The 19,767-nt window shown below is 37.6% G+C and overlaps 3 protein-coding genes across 4 annotated transcripts; 1 reads left to right on the forward strand and 2 right to left on the reverse strand.

Annotated features, from left to right (window-relative positions):
- Nucleotides 1–197: 197 nt before the first annotated feature.
- Nucleotides 198–5,927, reverse strand: LOC103963969 (DNA (cytosine-5)-methyltransferase DRM2). Its single transcript, XM_009376851.3, is given in 11 exon segments — nucleotides 198–972; nucleotides 974–1,192; nucleotides 1,290–2,009; nucleotides 2,098–2,189; nucleotides 2,802–2,898; nucleotides 3,156–3,338; nucleotides 3,644–3,690; nucleotides 3,784–3,883; nucleotides 4,183–4,305; nucleotides 4,596–4,639; nucleotides 5,473–5,927. Coding segments are annotated over 10 exon segments (1,803 nt in total). The 5' UTR covers nucleotides 4,599–4,639; nucleotides 5,473–5,927; the 3' UTR covers nucleotides 198–753.
- An 8,108-nt stretch (nucleotides 5,928–14,035) lies between these two features.
- LOC103964010 (polygalacturonase At1g48100) lies at nucleotides 14,036–16,625 on the forward strand. Of its 2 annotated transcripts, none has more exons than XM_048578882.1 (7): nucleotides 14,036–14,373; nucleotides 14,483–14,614; nucleotides 14,694–14,891; nucleotides 15,173–15,220; nucleotides 15,304–15,511; nucleotides 15,713–15,903; nucleotides 15,994–16,625. In XM_048578882.1, the coding sequence occupies exons 1-7, from the start codon at nucleotides 14,083–14,085 to the stop codon at nucleotides 16,387–16,389; spliced, it is 1,464 nt and encodes a 487-aa protein (XP_048434839.1). In that variant the 5' UTR covers nucleotides 14,036–14,082; the 3' UTR covers nucleotides 16,390–16,625. The 2 variants fall into 2 exon arrangements, with proteins under 2 accessions (XP_048434839.1, XP_009375163.2); XM_009376888.3 differs by having other exon boundaries at nucleotides 15,176–15,220.
- Nucleotides 16,626–16,660: 35 nt separating this feature from the next.
- On the reverse strand, nucleotides 16,661–19,173 carry LOC103963968 (peptide deformylase 1B, chloroplastic/mitochondrial). The gene is given in 7 exon segments (XM_048578883.1): nucleotides 16,661–16,900; nucleotides 17,188–17,250; nucleotides 17,826–17,936; nucleotides 18,179–18,371; nucleotides 18,580–18,718; nucleotides 18,831–18,880; nucleotides 18,882–19,173. Coding segments are annotated over 7 exon segments (825 nt in total). The 5' UTR covers nucleotides 19,040–19,173; the 3' UTR covers nucleotides 16,661–16,789.
- Nucleotides 19,174–19,767: the final 594 nt, after the last annotated feature.

The raw sequence follows: 19,767 nt of genomic DNA on the forward strand, positions 1-19,767 counted from the left end.
ATTTCTCTATTCGGACTAGAGTTGGTTCGAATTCATTTGATTTCGGGTTTTGATTTGATTGTTCGGGTTCACTCGGGTTAGGTTGGTTCAAGTTAAAAGATCAACCCACGAGTTAAATCTACAAAAAATTGTGAATTTATCACACAAATGAAACAAGTACAAACTCAAATTGAACTGCCAGAGTATTTCTAATCAACTGAAGAAATGAATTAAGGACATTAGATAACTTGCTGGATAAAAACCGAGTTACATTTGCTAGAATTCACTGTACAGATAAATGAAACCGGCTGGACCATGATGGGCTCCGGCCAGCCACCTAATGGTTCGGGCTTTAAACTTCTGTCGGACTTGGACCAGTCTAGCCCATTAAAATAGAATGAGGTGAATGAACTCTAACTGAAGCCTCACCTATTTTTATTTTCTTCGTAAAGGGGACCAACTGATGTCTTTGCCACGACATTCCATTCTTTCGGAGACCGACACTCATAGAGGCATTTCAGGGTAGAGCATTTCAGCCTCTCCCTGACCACCATCATGTGATTCACCAGTGCAAGGAAACGAACCCAAAACATGCCGTGTGAAATACAAGCCTGGAATTCGTCCTCAACCACTGAGTCACATTGTGGTGGTTACTAAAACCTCTTTTATACATAAATTCGAAACTCCAATTACAAGTGTTTGTTCCCCATGAAAAAGGTCAAAACTTTTGCACAGGGTTAAACATGAAATCAAGTAGCTTTACAGAGAATTGAATCAATTGTTTCTTCCTCCCATCATGTTCTTCACCAAGTCCAATATTCGGAAAAAGTCGTAAAAAAGGGCCGACTCCTTACCCTCCAGTCCATCACGATGATGTCGATTGCTGCCTGCTAGATTGTTGCACGGGCTCCCACCAATTACCAGATCAAATCCGCCAAACTCGCTCATGTACTGCTCAAGGTGATCGCCATTCAGTTGCTGCACGTCATCAACAGTGCTGCAACCTCCCTCTCTGGTTGGTTTGCTCCCACCAGCTGCTCACAACGTTTCTGTTCACTTCTGAGATCTCTACAGAGATAACATTTTTCAGAGGGACACCAAGCCGGTGAAGGGCTACTTCTGCCCCTCCAATGCCGGTAAAGAGGGAGAGGACGTTGATGCCATTGGGATACATATCCTTGAGCACAGACAGATGATATGCCACAGTGTCAACCTGCAACAAGTTCAAATTATTAAGTAAAATGCTAACGAACCTTATGAAGCTTCGAGAGAGATGAAAATGGTAATGAAATGTAGACAGAATTCATTACCTGGAAGGAATTCCCAAGTGACTTGTACCTGTCAGTCCGGCTTATTCCCCTTGTGTGGTTTTTTGGGAACCCCAAAAGCATCTCCACTTCATCAGGCTCAAGTGGGGCGACCTTATTTCTCCCTACCCACACCAGATTCCACTTGCGGCATTCGTCAAGGACATACTTCTGGACTCTCTCTGGTGGTTCCCCATCAAATTGCTCAATAGCCTTCCTGATCCTCTCAGTCAACTTAGCACTCGCAATACATGTTTGCAAGCAGTTTAGCTTTTCCCGATTGTCCCAAGAAGGCCACCATTTCCTTGTCAAGGGAAATGCCTTGGCTATGGTGTCTGGGGGCTGTGGCATGAGAGGAAACCTATTCTGGATGGGGAGGTTGTGGACATAACCTCTCTTCCTTGCAGCAGCAGAAAAGTACTTTGAGTCCACAAACTCCGGCTGCACATCATACAGGAAGCGGGAGATGGTGGTCCAAACCCCTTTAGGAGCTAGTGCAACATTCTCATAGTAGAAGTATGGAGGCCCTACAGCTGCCTCTGGGAGAGTCCTATGTGTCAGCACATATGGATCAGTTGGGGTGCCAAACCCAACCATTGGATTTGGGAGATGAATCGTCTCATCATCATCCCCTTGGTTTCCACAAAGCCGCATCTGCCTCTTCTTCTTCTTTAGGATCTCATACTCGAGAAGTTTCCTCTTCTTGTATGAATGTGATCCAGGCTGTAAAAGTAAAACAACAATCACAATCTATAAAACTGATTTTGTTAAAAAACCGCAAAAGGTTATTATATTATACATCAGCAAATACCTTCTCTTCAATTGGAAGAAGGGCATCTTCTGCCCGTGCCATTTGAGCAGCACATATAAAATCAGTCAACTCAGCAACAGTGGAGTCTGTACCTGAAATGTTTGAAGGGAGAAATAGGGCTAAGGAAGGAGAAACAGGCAATCAAAACACCAGAACTGAAAAGGAGACTTCAGAAAGGATGGCATAACAAACTGGCTTAACTAGCAGAAAGTGGTTTACTGTCCAGAATCCCAACAGGGCATACAGCTATGAAGGATGTTTCTTTGGCCCCCAAATCATATATGAAACATATTCTAGTCAACATTATCCAAGAAATTCTCCTGACTATGCATTTGGTTCGGCGCTGAAATTATGTAAAATAAATAAACAGTATTTTACAGGATATCAACTTAATCATCCAAATCAAAGCAAAAGTAACTAAATGGGTTGACATGCATTTGTGGGCACATGACTGTGATCCCGGCTACCCACAAGGGAAGCAAAAAAATTTCCAACATGAAGGTGAGATGTTAGACACTAAATGAATGCACTTTTATTTATTTTTCTGGAGTCTAAAATTATACCAAAAGTAGCATTTTCCAGGATTTCAACATAATCATCCAAAAAGAACCAAAGCATAAGTAACTAACTGGAGATGTGGACAAGAAAATGCTAAAAGCAACATAAAATCAACATTATGCATATGGATAAAACTAAACTTATACCACATCTTTCGATTGCTATTGAGGCCTCCTCCATTGTGTACCCCATATTGACCAAGGCCCTTATCTTCCCTTTCTCCGATGTAGGATTTATGATATCCTGCACAATAGGTAAATTAAATTTCTATGAGATACACACATGTGCAAAATGTGTTTGACTCTTTGTCATGAACTCACTATCCTGTGTACATTGGCATGTTAGCACACAAATAGTGCGACATGCATTTTTAATGATGTTGGAAAACGATGTAATATTTTGTCGCTTGAAGGATTGGGGAAACACGGAAAATACAAAAGCTTGGCAAAAAGGGAAAACCTAATATAACATACAACTTATTAGCAAGGCCAATGAACTACCTCGGTATCAGAACAGCTATCCAAGTCTGAAAAATCATCCAGAAAGCTCTCATTGTAATCATCGAGAGAGAAGTCATCGGAATCAGCTTCCTGCGGTTTTACTTCCTGCGGTTCTACTTCCTGTGGTTCTACTTCCTGGAGCGTTTCTACTTCCTGTTTTTCTTCAGGAGAACTCTCAAGAGCCTGCAAAAAATATTATCAAGAAAACTCTCAGGCAGGAAGAACTTATGTTCATAAGATATGTGACCCCTTCATCTTGATAATTTCTTATAGGACCATATTTGATTTGATTTAACAGAACTCTCTTACTACTAGTCAAGATAATACAATAAATAAGGAATCCAGTCTTATAGCCATATTCGGCAAACAATAATGTAAATCCTTTTTTGCATGGGCTAGTATTAAGCGAGTTCTGTTATACCAAACTCCCAAACCCAAATTATCCATATCGCAAAAAATAAGTATCCAAAGCAGAAATCTTGACTCACCGAATATGTGAGGAGGGTTTCCAGAATTGAATCTGTATTTTCTTCTCCTGGATATTCCATCAGAGCGGTGTTATATAAGGTTATAATTGAAGCATTTGTATGAAAACTTTTACTGAAATGAAATGATACAATGCTCTTACCATGTTCCTGAATTGCTTTGACAACCATCTTTTCAGAAAATCCCATTGCCACAAAGTGATCAAGAACTTTGGTATTGGAGGGACCGGCCGATGAGCTCGACTTCAAGAAGATTTAAGTAACATATATTACATATCCAATTTAAAAAATCGTCAGTTATCCATAAATGTTTGCAAACTCATCGAAAGTGATAAAAGTATGAAGAAGTAGATTCAGAAATTTTCAATGGAGAAATGCCTAAATACCTCTAAGAGACATTAGGTGCAGTTAATTTCATAAACAACAGGGAAGTATTTCGTCTATGCCCCAGATGACATTAAGACTGTATAGATTGTTTTAACCATCTCCAAAAACATCTTGAAATCAAAAAATCATTTCAGAACTAATGCAAATATGTTTACCTCCCCAGATCTCACAATAGCTTCTCCACCAACTGTCAAACTTGAAGAAGTAGACAACGTAAAGTTCTCAATTTCCAGCTCATCATCAGTATTCCAGTCAAAATCATTACTGTCTTCACCATCCTGCACAAGTTTATATCATACACGTAAACAATTAAAAGAAGTAAAAGGGACTCTTTTTACATGAAGAAAGGACAACTTTAGTCAACTAAGGGCCACTCAAACACTACAAACATAGTTCACCAACAATACAACTCTAAACCAGCTAAGTCCAGGGCATAACAACTAAAACAAAAAACCAAAAACTCATCTGCCTAATTTCCACATTTAGCAATAAGGATAATCTTTAGATCCAAAAGAAATGAATGACTATATGAATGAATGAATAAAAAACTTAATAAAAAAACAAATACCATTTCACCGTAAGCTGTGTTTGGCCCACGCAGCGGTTTCCAAGCTGTCCAAGTAATTCACAGAAAGAATAAGTGCAAAAACAACTGCAAATTTTGATTATAAAAGTCAAAAAATATATTAATTATCCAACTTCTATAAGAGGCTTTATAGTAGACAACTGAGATTGCATATTCATGACTATTACTTAGCGTGTCGAGCTAGAATTGCAGTCGACTAGTATTTGACACCATAAAGCAAGAACACGACATAACTCGACTAACATCATACTATGAACACTGCCCTTTTCAAAATAAATTCAAGAATCCCAAACGGCGCAGCATAAATTTCCAAGCGTACAGCATCCGTTACGCTACAACTTAAAAATATCCCTCTGCATGCTAAACACATTCAGAGTTTGCTTGCATTCTTTACGCAATCAACGGCCAAACCTGTTGGATTTCAACTGGACCAACCTCATCTGCCTCCCCAACCCCCCAATACTTCCTAATTCCAGTATTTGAAAGGCAACATAACATCCACAAAACTACAAAGCATCCATCTTTCTACAATACCAAACACAACATAAAACCCCAACTGTTTCCTGAGAATTGAGGCAAAATGCAGAAGGAAATCGTAACACTTTTTCTTGCCCTCAAATTATTGAAAGAAAAGAAAATCAAAAACCACTGTTCAATATCCCTTCATGTCCTACTTTTTCTCGGCAACCAAACAGTGGATTTCATCAGTAGCATAAAGAAAATTCCCAGTACTTCCACATAAACACAAAATAAAAACCCTAATCAACAATAAAAACAACAATACCAGCAACTAATTACCCACAATTCAAAATTGCGATTAAAAACAAAACAGAAGCAGCCTCGATCAAAGAAAAATCACCTCCGCAGAAGGGGCCTCACTGATCCCGAAGCTCCCCTCGTTAATACCGGCAATGCGCTTCGCCTCCGTCAAAACCCCCCCTTGCGGCCTTGTACGGCGCATGCGAAGGGAGCTCCGCCGCTGAAAAAAAGACCCGGCCGGCAGAATTTCGCAGGGAAGCGAGAAGAGCTCGGTGGAGAGAAATCTAGAGAGAGAAAGCCTCTGAATCTAGAGAGAGAGAGAGAGAGAGAGAGAACTGTTGCCGGTCAAGTCAAAGAATTGCGTAGACAGTCTCTGGACATATTCGCAACGCGAACCAGAGCGCTGAGGAAGGAAGACGGTCCTCCTGCTCCCGGTGCGCGCTTGGAATCACGCACAACGACACGCCGTTGTGTGAAATTCTTTCAAATACTCGCTCGCTTAATACTATTAATTTTTAATTTATTTATTTTTAATAAAATTTCTAAATTAATCCACAAATCCTCTCACAAAATTGGTATTTCAAGCTTCTGACGTTATGATTTGGAGTGTGGATAGCGTTTCTCTTTTATTTAACTAAATGTTATATGTTAAAGTGAAAGCAGCAAAAGTGGGGTCCATTTCTTGGAATCCTGCTTTTGCTTTGGTTGGGTGGGGGAATAAGTGTGGTGGGACAAGCAAGTATGTTAATTTCATACTCTCGAGAGTATGAAATTAAAGATTCTTGTTGCTCCCTAGTGAAAAGTGACATAAGTTAAAGCTGAGAGAAATAAATAAGTTATATCATCATAATTCTTATCTGAATGCTTATTTCAATCATTTTTTATCTTTTTACTTGTAACATGCGTAATTACGTGATGAGAGAAATAAACACGTCAATTTTTTCAACACATGGGACCTAATCTTTCCGTGTCAAGAGATTTAACATTTCACTTCTTACTTTTTACAGCTTTTTACACATGACACTTAATAAATTTCACTTATAATTCATCAAGAAATTATAAGAATCACTACAAGGTGCCTTATGGTTAGAGATGAATTACAAGTCTGTATTTTACACATCATTTCTTGAATTCGATTCTTAACGCTCATGAATCACACGATGGTAGGAAAAGAAGTGTCTCTGTGGGTCATGTAGCTTAACAACAAATATACTATATTCGTTGTGTAACGTTCACAAGTACAAATAATTGTTCCTAAATTCATATAGAAAGAACTTTGCAATTTCCTTTTTCTTTTATACAAGGATATATTTTAATATTTGTATCAGTTGGATTTTAAAATTGCTCACCTAATTATTTATTTTCCTCGCAAACATGTTGTCGTAGGTATTTTCGTGGATTTTTATTCCAAACGTCAGAAAATAAAACCAGCATCATGGCTAGCAATGGTCATGGCGAAGGCCGGTGGCCGGCATCTTGGCGAACCATATTGGCCGATGGTGGTGCCGACGTAGGCTTTAGCCACGATCAAATCACTCAGCTGCCATAGGTGATCCAATCACTTATCAGAGTCTTAGTAGTATAACGGATCAGCCAGAAGGACACTGTTTTTCACTAATACGAAGGAGCAAATTACACTAATGGTACAGTTGCTACACAGAGATTTGTCTCGGCGAGGCTTAACTAGATACCTAGAAAGGCACATTGCTTTCGGGCATGCTCCGGCACCAGTCTGGAGTCTGGACAGAAGCTCAAGAGTTGCTCCTTTCAGCTCTGCATAAGCAATCATCATTCAAATAACGTTATATCGATCAGCACCACATATATACATGGATACGTACGCAATCGCAGAAACGAATAACAACCTTGAGGCTTGAAGTTGAAGAAAGGAGGCAAAGGGCGTCCTTTAGGAAGACGAGTATTAGGGCTGGTTTGGTATTGCTGTGCTTTGAAAAAAAAGTTGCTTCTGTTATGCTGTGAGAATAAGCAACTGTGAAATAAAGCATCAGAGTGTTTGGTAAATTTTTTTGTAAAAGTGCTTTTGAAAATAAAAAAAAACAGTATTATAGTGTTTGGTAAAGTTTTATATAAAACAGATGTGAAAAAAAAGCTGATTTTTCAAAGCTTAGTTTTGTAGCTTCTTGTTTTTGGCTTTTTTTACCCAAAACTGTGAAGAAAAAAAAAATAAAACTGAATGTTTACCAAACACAAAAACAGCTCCCAGCTTTCTTTTATACCATATTTTTTTCAGAATCACCTCAGTACCAAACCAGGCCTTAGAATCGCGGAGTTGGTGAAGAATAATGGGTGGACAAGCGCCTCAAGCTGCCAAAATAAGCAATTAAGTTGCTGGTTTGATAGAATAAAAAGCTGAACACTCAGTATCCGTTCGGTTAAGAGAGCGAGAGCAAATAAACCCTCATTCCTCTGCAGTTAGCGCATAAAGTTTTGAGGGAAAATGGCTACCTACTGCAGTGAATCTTATTGCTTTAGGAGGCATGCGCTTGTGGAATATATACCTGCATGCAAGGAAGATAATAAGAAGGAAAATAACACGCAAAATCATCGCAGAAGAACAATTCCCAGCAAGGAAGCTAGAAACTCACTTTGTGCCAAGGGTGAGCCTTGATTTGTGGGAATTTGAATTCTGTATATAATTCGGGTTCATCGTTTGATTTCCTCACGATTTGGTGTACCGAGTACCTAATTCCAGAGATAAATGTCAATCCAGTTCAGGTTGCATAAGCCGACTGATCAAGATTTTGAGTTGATCACATGATGGATACGTACTTTCCACCGTGCAGAAGTCACAATCTCAACAAGTTGATCAACGCCACTTTCACCTGGGAAGAGAGGCTACAGCGCCGGGGATCACCTAAAACAAAGAGGAACAAAACAACCAAATGTGAATTCATCTTCTGCTGAAACGAAAAAATTGGCAGAACTTTTTATACCTGTCCAAGAAGCAATTGAGCTAGAACACAACCCACAGACCATATGTCCATAGCAGTAGTATATTCTTACTGGAAATACAATTAAGCATAAAAGAGGTAAGAAAAAAAAAATGGTATCAAAGAATAGATATTCAAGTACAAATTAACTAAGAGATTCCGCAACTTAATGTCTCTATGATATACTTCAATCAACAACCATATCATATGATTTACAAAAGCTGGCCTAAAAGTTAGTATCCGTAGCGTTACCCTAAATTGAAAGGACCATATATGTATATTGTATATGTACACATATACACGGATTGCGGACATCCAATGAGTATTGGAAAACTAAGCATTAGGTGTCCGGAGACTTGTCTTCCGTAATCACAATAGGTTCCATAAGAATTTTATTTTATTACAATAGGTTCCACATGAATTTTTTTTTTTTAATTTTTTAAAGGAAGACAACTAGTGGCAAACCACAGTTATCCACCTCTTTCCTGGCCCAAGAAGATTCACAAAGGCATTTCAGCCCCTGGTCACAGGCCTGACTTCCACACCAACAACGGGTTTCGAACCCTGACCGCCAGTTTTTATTGCTTTGAAGGTATTTAATTGTTGAATAGGACTTAAATTTAGGGTTCTTTATTGGGATTCTTGAAACTTGAGAATAAACCGTAATGCCTGCCAATATATTTATAATAAAAAACAACTATTTTTTTCTTTGGTTGGTATAATAAAGATTTTAGTTTGTCTACTAAAAAGTAATTAAATTTTTAATTTTGCGTGCTAGTAGGATACACATGGCATGAGGTTAAGTAAAAAGGTTGAAATGAAAAGATAAGTGAGAAAGTTGCTAGCATTATCTAATAAATTATTAGCTGCAAAGGGTGAATCACGGCACTCTTCTAGTTCTAGTTGCATAGGTAAGTAGTGAAATCCTACTGTAATATAAATAATTTAGATTTTTACATATATGATCGTACGAATGACTTGGTTTATCTTTTGACCTCAATAGTTTCTCATTGTCTTCTTATCAATTTCAAAACAATTTAAAAGGTAGTCTGAGGTTTCACCCACCTTATACGGGCCTTATACATGCTTCTTTAAGCCTACTAATTCCCTGTCCAATTAGCCCAATCGCATATAAAGCCCAAACGCCACATCTTCATTTTTATCAGTTTTTCTCACCTATGCACTTGGGGCGTGTGCACGGGGCTGCTCACGACTTGGAAAGTGATTCGGACGACGGAGATGATGATATTGTACTCGTGTTAATGACGTTCATATTCAATAGATATTTTTTATACATTTTTGGTGTGGTTAATATGTTGTCGATGTTATTAATATGACGTGTACATTTGATAAACATAAATCAATACAACGTTGTTGTCAAGATGATGTTGATATTTAATTGCAAAAATGTATCTTTTAAAGATTCATTTCTCTTAATCCATCAAATCTGGAAATTCGGACCGTTGATATTTAATCCAACGGCTAAAGTTATTATAACTTTTAAAGTAGATCTCTGTTTGTAGCTGTTTGATCGAATTTCAATAGCCCGAATCTCCGAACCTAGTTGATTAAGAAAAAAGAATCTGAAGATGATTTTTGTTCGTCTCCTCCGGATTCTGCGAAGCCCATGCGCACGGCACGACCCACATACTAAGGGGAGAAAAAAAAAATTAATTATGTGAGATGTGGTTCTATCAAATGCTATTGGGCGATGAAATATTTCAGGTGAACTCTCAATTCTCCCAAATATATAATTATGCAGCAAATTACTGCGCGAATTAATTTATCAAAATTCTTATAAATAGACTATTTATGATTATGACACTGCACCCCTAGAAGGGGTAATTACTTTTCCATGAAAAGTATTATAAATATTCGTTTAATTCACGGCTCAAACTCGAGTTCATAGAAGCAGGAGAAATAAAACATTGAATTTGTAATTAACAAGCAACCAATTGTGTATATTATATATATATATATATATAAATGAGAATGATAAAGGATTATGCAAGTCGAATTATTCATAAGACTTAGTCATCGAACTGCAAAAGTAGCTTTATTCTCTAACACGTACAAAACTATTTAAAAGAACCAAGATCTAAGATTTAGTCATCAACTACAAAAGTAAGTGACTTTCTTTTGCTAAGAGCAATTAAAAAGTACTAGCTTCCTGATCAAACGACCCCATGTCTCCTATCTCCAAAAACTTTTCTTATATAAAAAACAAAAAGATACAAGCGGAAACAATATATCACATAATTTGTCTACTAAATTTTACGGCTCCTCGTGATCAACACCATAGTCTCTAAGCTTAGAACACGGCGTGATCAGGGTAAATTTGATATCATTCATGCACGGACAAGCTATAGAGTCCTATATTTTCAATTCAAACATTGCGCCTTCTAGTAGCAAAGTTTATTTAATTCGTAATTTCATATTGCTGATCAAGTGACTTTGAGCATCAACAATGTACACTTTTATTACGGAATTAAGGAGCAAAATTATAATTTCAAGCATGTGAACAAAGACAATTTAGGGTGTATTTTTGCTCTTCGCCTTCAAGTTGTTATAATGTTCACCACCCTATTTATCATTGTTAGATAAGTTTAAATTTTAGGATTTGTATCTATTTATTACACAGATCTTGAAATTTTAACTTATCAAACAAGAATAAATATGGTCGTGATGAGCATCACCATCACTTGAGAATGGTGAACAAAAATATTCCCCTCAATTTATGAGTTATATTTTGATGATTTCGTAGCACTGTTACATGCATGATTTTATCATATACTCATATTATAACACGTGACATGTTATCTAAAGTCATGCATGCATGCAATCATCTTCGTTGTAATCAAGGACGGTTTTGTGGTTTGAAGTTATATTTCACTTGATACTCTTCATGTGCCCTTGTACATGATGATTGTTCTTGGTGTCGCGTTTTATGCCATGCCTTTGTTTTCTCTATTGATCAATATAAAAAGTTTTCTCACCTCTGAAATACCCTAAATAAAACATGTGATCCCTTTATTAAGAGTTTGCTTATTTAAAAATATTTTTAAAATAACTGAAATCAGTTTTTTGATATTGTTTGGTTAAAAAAAAGTTTAAAATGCTTAATTATGCTGTAAAAAAAGGACTTGAACTCCTTTTTAAAAGAAACACGTACCTACAATGTGCTTATATCATGAAAAACTTCAACTATTTTTTCAAAAAACAGTTCGCATGTTTACTACATAATTTCACCCATGTGCCCATATTCAAAACTTTTCACCTCCTCCATATTTTTATCGTAGTTTCGAACCTCCTGCGTTGACTCAGAAAAGGGCAAAACCAAGTCGCATGGAAAGACATGAAACATAAGATAGTCCAGTTTACTACTCCATCCGAACAAAAAAAAGTCTACTAGGTACTGTAGATAATAGATGTACCAATCCCAAAAGTAATGGCATGATATCTGGTGTAACTGATTTAACGGTTCTGTCGTCAATGATAACAGCATTCACATGCATGCATGACATATTGATGATGCATCGCAAGTCACTTTCGCTCCAGATTTTTCAAGAATGTTTAGCCATTAACATTTTACAATTAATCACCGTATTTTCTAGCATTTTCTCGGTCGAAGATGAGCCAATTCCTCCATTTCCTTATAATGTATTATTACAGTAAAAAATTAGTAAATTGAAATCATTCAATCTTATAATCTTCATTTGAAAATCTTTTCTTTAAAAGATCATTCGAATCAAATATTGTTTAGTCATCTACATGTATAAAATATATCAACAATTTATCATGAATATGATGTTTGATACTTACACTGTTGATTTACTTTATACATTTGGATAACTAAACGATATTCGACTCGAATGTTTTTTAGTAGGGATGATTTTCAAATAAAAATAAAGATATTGAAAGGTTCCAATTATGAAATTTCTACACTAAAAATACGTTATTTACAAGTGAAGAATGAACTCATCCCATAAAGAGGAATGCAAGTATAATTTTTTTTCTGTATCTTTGAAAATTACAACCACTAATTTGGCCAAAGAAAAAGAACGAAAATTTACAAATCAATAATTGTGCCATGTCCTCAGCCGCTTTTATTGGCTTCCAATAGAATTTTGATGCATTCCGTGATATAATGTCTCAGAATTGTCGAGTCCATAATTTTTTGTTTTAAATCTGATTTTTTTTCCAGCTGCATCGAGACTAATGGTGATATAATGTTAATTATATCACGATGCTGCATGACAATTTGTTATCAGATTCGCTGTTTGATACGATTGAGTATTATTTTATTTGTTTATTAAGAGGAAGTCGTAGTGCTGATAATCTTGTTTAAATTACTATTTCTAAAACCCAACCTTTGAACATCTACAGAATTCATGGGAAACACGTTTCTAACTTAAAGTATCCACTCACACGTTCATATCGATTCCAATTCAATATATGCATATATTCTACCAAGGTTCATTTCAATAATTTAACTAATATTGAGAGAAAAGTTAAAAATGTTTAACCTCGCACACAAGATCTTGCGTCCAAATTTCTTGTCTTTAATGTCGCGTCTAAAAGAAAAAAACTTTACCGAAGTGAATAAGTTCCTGTAAGTCTCTGTATTGATGTGCTACTCCATTTTCATTTCTGGGTAAAAAAAGAAAACCCTCAAGCTAAACGATCCAAAATTAGCCATGTATTGTTGTATATATATATGTGTGTGTGTGTGTGTGTGTGTGTGTGTGGAGCTATTCTTCAGAATTGTGATCAACGTACGTAGCAAAATGGTGAACGTAATCTTTATTTATTTATTAATAGATAAGCAAATACTGAAGAAAATGAAGAGTCATAACTTTGGATATGCAAGTACGAATGTTCTTACATTGCAATAATATGCAAATAATAAAAATCATGAGTGCAAAGATGTGGCGTCCTCCAGCAAGGCTGCTGTGCTTCATTCAAACGACAAAGTTAGGAAAATATGAGGGCAGCAATTTAAATTATTTTTAATGAATAATTGCTAGAAATATAATGTCCTGACGTGAAAAAATAAGCTGTTCGACATGAAATGTTAGATCAGTGTATATTCTCTCGTCTTGCTTTGGCCGGTCTGCTGAGTTTTCTTGCTGTTCGATTATGTTTTGTTGTTAGGATAAAACTAAAGCATGTAATGTGAGTTCTACGACTGATTTATTTTCTATGGGGAAGTGAATTAGAATAATAATCCAAAAACCCGCATAAGATTCAATAAGATTTGAAAAAAATGGAAGCACTTGGAAGGTATAACGTTGTTTCTAATTTAAGCATTTGTTACTAATCTATTAACGAGTCGGGTAATTATCGTGTCGCTTGTTAAGAATTTGGTAACTCATCGGTCCATTCTCAAGTCACCCGTTAAAATAACAGGTATGACACATAAAAGACACGAACACGATCTGTTTTTTAGGTCTAGACATTAAGCATGATAATTTATTGCATGACTCATTAACCCAAAATGACATGATGGTTTACGAATTGGGTATTATCGGGTCACCTATTAAGATAACGAATATGACATGAAAACGGCACCAACACGATAATACGACCCGTTTCAGTTCTATTTGGAAGGTATAACCTTGTCGTTTTTTACCTGTAGACTCGTGTCTGCACAGTGCAATGAGCTCTCAACCTATAAATACAGAAACTTAAGCTTCAAACGCTCACATCAAACCCTCACATTCTTCTCATCTTTCTTAAAGAAAGTTAAGGTTAATATTATGAGGACGTTTAACCTAAAAACCCTCTCGTTCTTTGTTCTCATTGCGTTTTTTATCTCGTTTTCGAGTTTTCTCGAACCTTGTTATGCTCGAAGAGGAGGCAATAAGCAGCACTGGAGGAAGAAACAAAAGGCTTATGGTGGTGATCATCGCCGCTCTGTGAGAGAAGACAGTTACATCACACCAGAAGAAACTGCGGTGACACTTGGAGAAAACAGCGGCGGGGTTTCGAACGTGTTTAATGTGTTGGACTACGGTGCTAAAGGTGATGGAAAAGCAGATGACACCAAGGTGATTTTGGAAATTACATTTCGTTTTTTATGAAATAAACGCTGTAATTTTGTAACACAATACTACTGCCGGATGCTATTGTTGACTAGTTTCTTGCATTGCACGGCAGGCATTCGAGGCGGCGTGGGCAGCAGCTTGCAAGGTGCAGTCATCAACTATGAGTGTTCCATCTGGGTCTGTGTTCCTTGTCAAACCAATCTCTTTCTCCGGCCCTAATTGCGAAGCAAATATCGTGTTTCAGGTGAGCTTTCAAGTCTCAAACTGTCGTCAGTTCATCGGTTAGAGTTTTTCTGATATATATTTGTCGATTTTTAACGCAGTTGGATGGTAAAATCATAGCTCCAACAAGCTCAGGGGATTGGGGTTCAGGTCTTTTACAATGGATTGAATTCACAAAACTAAAAGGGATTTCGATCAAAGGCAGCGGCGTAATTGATGGACAGGGCTCGGTTTGGTGGAGTGACTCGCCGAAATACAATCCTGCAAACGAAGCAACGTATAGCAGTCTCGACGATTCGGTAACTAACTGTCCCTCCATATACATCTCGGCATAATCAAGTTAGTTAAAACAATGCGCCGCATGCACCAGTTCGACCCCTTCCCACAGTTTAAATTAGATTAATTAGAATATTGGTCGGATGAAAAGAAAAAAAACTGTCCATCCAGATCTTATGTCAAAGCTAAAACACAGCCGACCAAATGCTTTTATTCGGCTTAAAAAAAAACATCATTTTCCGTTTTGTTAGTTTATGGTGAAACTAATCGAGCATGCGTGCTTTTATCCTGTCAACTTCATCAGCAGGCCACAGAAAGTAACAATGGGGAAATGCCAAGCACCAAACCAACAGTAATAATCTCATCATCACCTTTCAGCTCGATCTTCGCGATCAATTTTATCAGCGTGGTGTGTTAATACATTTTGATGTGCAGGCTCTTAGGTTCTATGGAAGCGATGGCGTTAGTGTCACTGGCATCACACTCCAAAACAGCCCTCAGGCGCACCTCAAGTTCGACGACTGCACAAATGTCCAGGTTTCCGATATAAGTATTTCATCCCCAGGAAACAGCCCCAATACGGATGGAATCCACCTCCAAAACTCCCAAAATGCTGTCATTTCCGCCACCAGTATCGCTTGTGGTATAATTTTTCACAATCCGGTCTTCTAGTATGGCAACCTTGTCTAAAAACCTTGGTGAAGAACTGACGGAAGTTGTAAATCACAGATAAATATATGAATCATAAATTGTGTATAGCAGAAGTTACTTCTTTACCAAGTAAGAAAGAAAGTTTACGTTATCGACAACAATATATTGAGCTGCAACATATAATGATCTGCAGGAGATGACTGTATATCGATACAAACAGGATGCTCGAACGTAAACATACACAACGTAAATTGTGGACCGGGTCATGGAGTCAGCATTGGAGGGCTCGGGAAGGACAACACGAAAGCTTGTGTTTCGAACGTCACTGTCCGAGACGTTCAAATGCACAATACACTCACTGGAGTCAGAATAAAGACATGGCAGGTACTGCTACATACAAAAACACACGGACCAAATAATTTTAAATCTCAGACGGAACCAAAATTCTAAATGCTTTTCTAATTTCTGATGTAGGGAGGATCGGGATCGGTCCGAAACATAATGTTCTCAAACATTCAACTAACAGAAGTTGAAACCCCAATCGTGATTGACCAGTTCTACTGCGACAAGAGTAATTGCCAAAATCAGAGCTCCGCTGTGGCGGTTTCGGGTGTGAATTACGTAAACATACAAGGAACCTACACGTCTGAGCCCGTGCGTTTCGCATGCAGTGACAGCTCTCCGTGCACCGGTGTGTCTCTGGATACCATAGAGTTGAAATCAGTTGATGAAGGGAAGCAGTTGTCCGACCCTTTCTGTTGGGAGGCGTACGGAGTGCTGAAAACAAGCACGGTTCCTCAAATCGACTGCTTGAAGAATGGGACGCCGAGCACAATAACTCATTCCGGAAGTAGTGATTCTTCTTGCTAAGCTTAGCTTAGCCTGGGGAGTTGATAGATTAGTATCGACGCGTTATTACCTCAGAGCTTGCAGGTCAAGTCTCTGAAGCCTTTCTTCTCAACCCTATACCGCCATGGAACAACAATGTTTGTAGGTAGAACAGCGTTTCCATGAATGTGCTGTGTGTTGCTTTCCCTGCTACAGGTTAAGTTATTGTTAAATGGATTATATTTGGCCTGCTGAATATAATTAGTGAGATTGGAGTTTGGATCGTTTTGGGTTGAACTCAATTAGATATTAATCAAGATTAATGATGGCGTGCCTAATTATATAATTAAGCCAGAAAATATATAATTTGTGTGAGTAAACAAAATAATAAATAACATCACTGGGCTTTCACATCTATAAGCTCTTCAAGTGTTTTTGAAGCCTATACCAACAGCGATTTTCCGAAACCAGTAGCAGCCTTCATCCTTCTGCGGATTTCGACCCTTTCAGGACTCGGGAGTCCTGTCCTATCCTCGTACTTCTTTTCTAAGGCCTGTTAACATAAGACAACAATAAGCAAATTAATACCAACACTAATCGAGTATCAAGGTAAAGAAATTTGAAGTCTTATGATTACATCCAACACTTGCTTTAGTCTCTGTTTGTGGTGACATAAGTCCCTCCCTACAACTAATCAATTAATAATTCTCACAAGAACAAGGTCTACTTGACACAAATTTTCAGAAAATCTAATAAAAACAAAGAATGAATCAATGAAATGCTGCTTTATCTTCTTTGGGAACTTGAGAATCGACACTATGGGCATGCTGACCTACTAACCTGTAGCTGTGCACAAATGGTTTCAAGAACTCCATCACTCATTCTATCGAAGAAGAGAACACCCTACAGATGAAGAAACCATATAAGCAGGAGGGAAACAGAGCAGCAATACACAAATTTCTAGTCACCAGGATCCTCTTTAGAACTATGAAGCTTTCAACAACGACAAAGCTTACAAAAATAAACAATCCAACAAATAGTGTCAGGTCATAGATTTTTACTCTCAACTGTCGGAAATAAGAACCATATGGTTGGTGCCTTGAGGCAAAACACTTGGTTTACACAAAACTCAGGGGCATGCCCTCATCTGCATTTTATCAAGTCTTCCGCCAAGTACACTCTTCAGAAGTGATATCACAAGAACATAAAAAGAGCTTCCCATACAATACCTCCTACATGATCAAAAGATAAACAACCGCCATTGTACTTTTATTAAGTTCTAGGTGCCTCCTCAATAGTGGGATGTCCGTAACTTATCCTAATCTGCATAGCACAGATTCTACGTGGCACAAAATGTAAACTGAATCGATTGAAATCCAGCACCTAAATGCGTAAGTTATGCTTTCCCTAATGTAAAGGGAACTACAATCCATTGTTATATAACTGAAAGTAGCTTGAATAACAGTTAAATAAAGAACCTGCAAATGATCAAATTCATGCTGGAACACCCGGGCTGGAAGACCTGACAAGCTGACTGTAAACCTCGCACCTTTAATATCCTGTGCATCTATTTTCACAGTTTCTGGTCTCTGCAAACACAGAACTTAGAGACGTCAACAAAAACGTGACTACACACATAGAGCAAGCCATTTAAGCTTGTTGTATAGCACGAAAATGGTACGCAATGAACAAGACATCTAACAACTATTTCTCTTATACTAAGATTTAATTTTCTTGAACATTTTTGTAGTCATTTGAAAACCAATAGGAAATTAAAAACAAGGTCAAAGTAGAAAACTTTGAAACTAGCATATATAAGAACAGCACGCACCACAACATCAGCATAAATTCCCGGGAAGGATACGCAACCCTCGTTAAAGGGTCACCTTCTCTGGGAATATCTGGTAACCCGTGGATTCACAAGCACAATTTCCTCCCCTTCGCCACACTCAACAACCGGAGTAAACACCATGAGCTGCACATTGATCCCTACTTGGGGCGTCGAGAGCCCTATGCCATCAGTTCTGTGTAAAAACCAAGCCAACTACTCCTGTGAATAACAAGCATTTCACATAAATCATAATTTGCATTTTGGCACCTAGTAAATAATGACGATGCTTTCCTTTTTATACAAGCGACATTCTACTTCAAACTAATCTAAATTGGCGGAGAATCGGGTGCATAGGAAAACACATACGCTGAACATAACAATTAACAAGTCATGGAACTCACCTGTACATTACATCAAACATTTCATCTACCAAATTCTTCAAATGATCGTTGAAAGAATCAATTCGCTTGTTCTTCGCTCTCAGAATCGGGTCCGGATACTCAACAATTCTCAGAGGGGTTTGAAATTCCACATCAGCAGCTATACATTCATCACGCAATTCATTGCAAAACCAACAATTAGGAACAAATTGAGCACATAGAGATCGAAAAGTTTTGTTCTTTCTTTCTGTTTTCATGGAGTTTTGGCTTACCAGAGGCCGCTTCATCTTCTTTGACTGAGAAGCCTCGCCTGGCCTGTGCGGACCGGGATCAGCCGGTTCACGGTGGATACTAGGGGGCTGGTTGGGGAGAAACCCCTGAGCCGGTGGAAGATGGCGGGAAAGGTCGACCGGCGGCAGAGAGTTGGAAAGATAGCACGGAAGGAAGAAGACAGTGGGTGGTGCGAAGCAGCACAAGCCATGCTGCCCACACAGTAAAACGGAAACGACTGCGGAGAGCGCGCAAAGAAGCAGTGTGTGTCTTGTGGCCCGTTGGCTTATGTAATAAATTCGCCACAAAATCGCTTTTGAAATAAGTGCTTTATTACTTTTTAGCAACATGTTCAAAACTTTTGGCTCATTTGAGATCGTATTTCCAGATGGTTTTTAGAAACTACTTATGCGCGGAAATGCTTTTGAAAGCAGTTTATTCATTGAATATATAATTTATTTAATAGAAAATATGAGTACTTAAAAAAAATTAAACGTGATTTCAAAATAAGCAAATAATAAGTACTTTTTAGAATCTATTTAGACTTCTTTTAGAACGACTAAAATGATTTTTTTATAACAAAAACAAAAAATCACTTATGATGACGTTTGGAAGAAAACTTGATAATACTTATAAGTCGTAGAAGCATTTTAAAGAAAAACATAGCATTTTTTTTTCCGAAAAACATTTGAAATACTTTACCAAAGAATACTAGATTTTGCAAGTGGCCCTTTACCTTAATAGTAGAAGAGAGTTAAACCCTTGCATGACTACGTGACGACGTGAATTCGAATTCTGTTTGTGGTTAATCTGACATCTAATATAACAAAATATATCATTTAAAAAAAAAGTACTAGATTTTTTATATTTTTTTATCTTCTGTGTTAGGTACTACTGTTGTAGTAGACTTTGTCATTAGAAACCATATGGGTCAACCTT

This window comes from the organism of the source record quoted next, unplaced genomic scaffold (assembly GCF_019419815.1).
Source record: "Pyrus x bretschneideri cultivar Hongxiangsu unplaced genomic scaffold, Pyrus_bretschneideri_v1 Contig13, whole genome shotgun sequence".
NCBI lineage: Eukaryota > Viridiplantae > Streptophyta > Magnoliopsida > Rosales > Rosaceae > Pyrus > Pyrus x bretschneideri.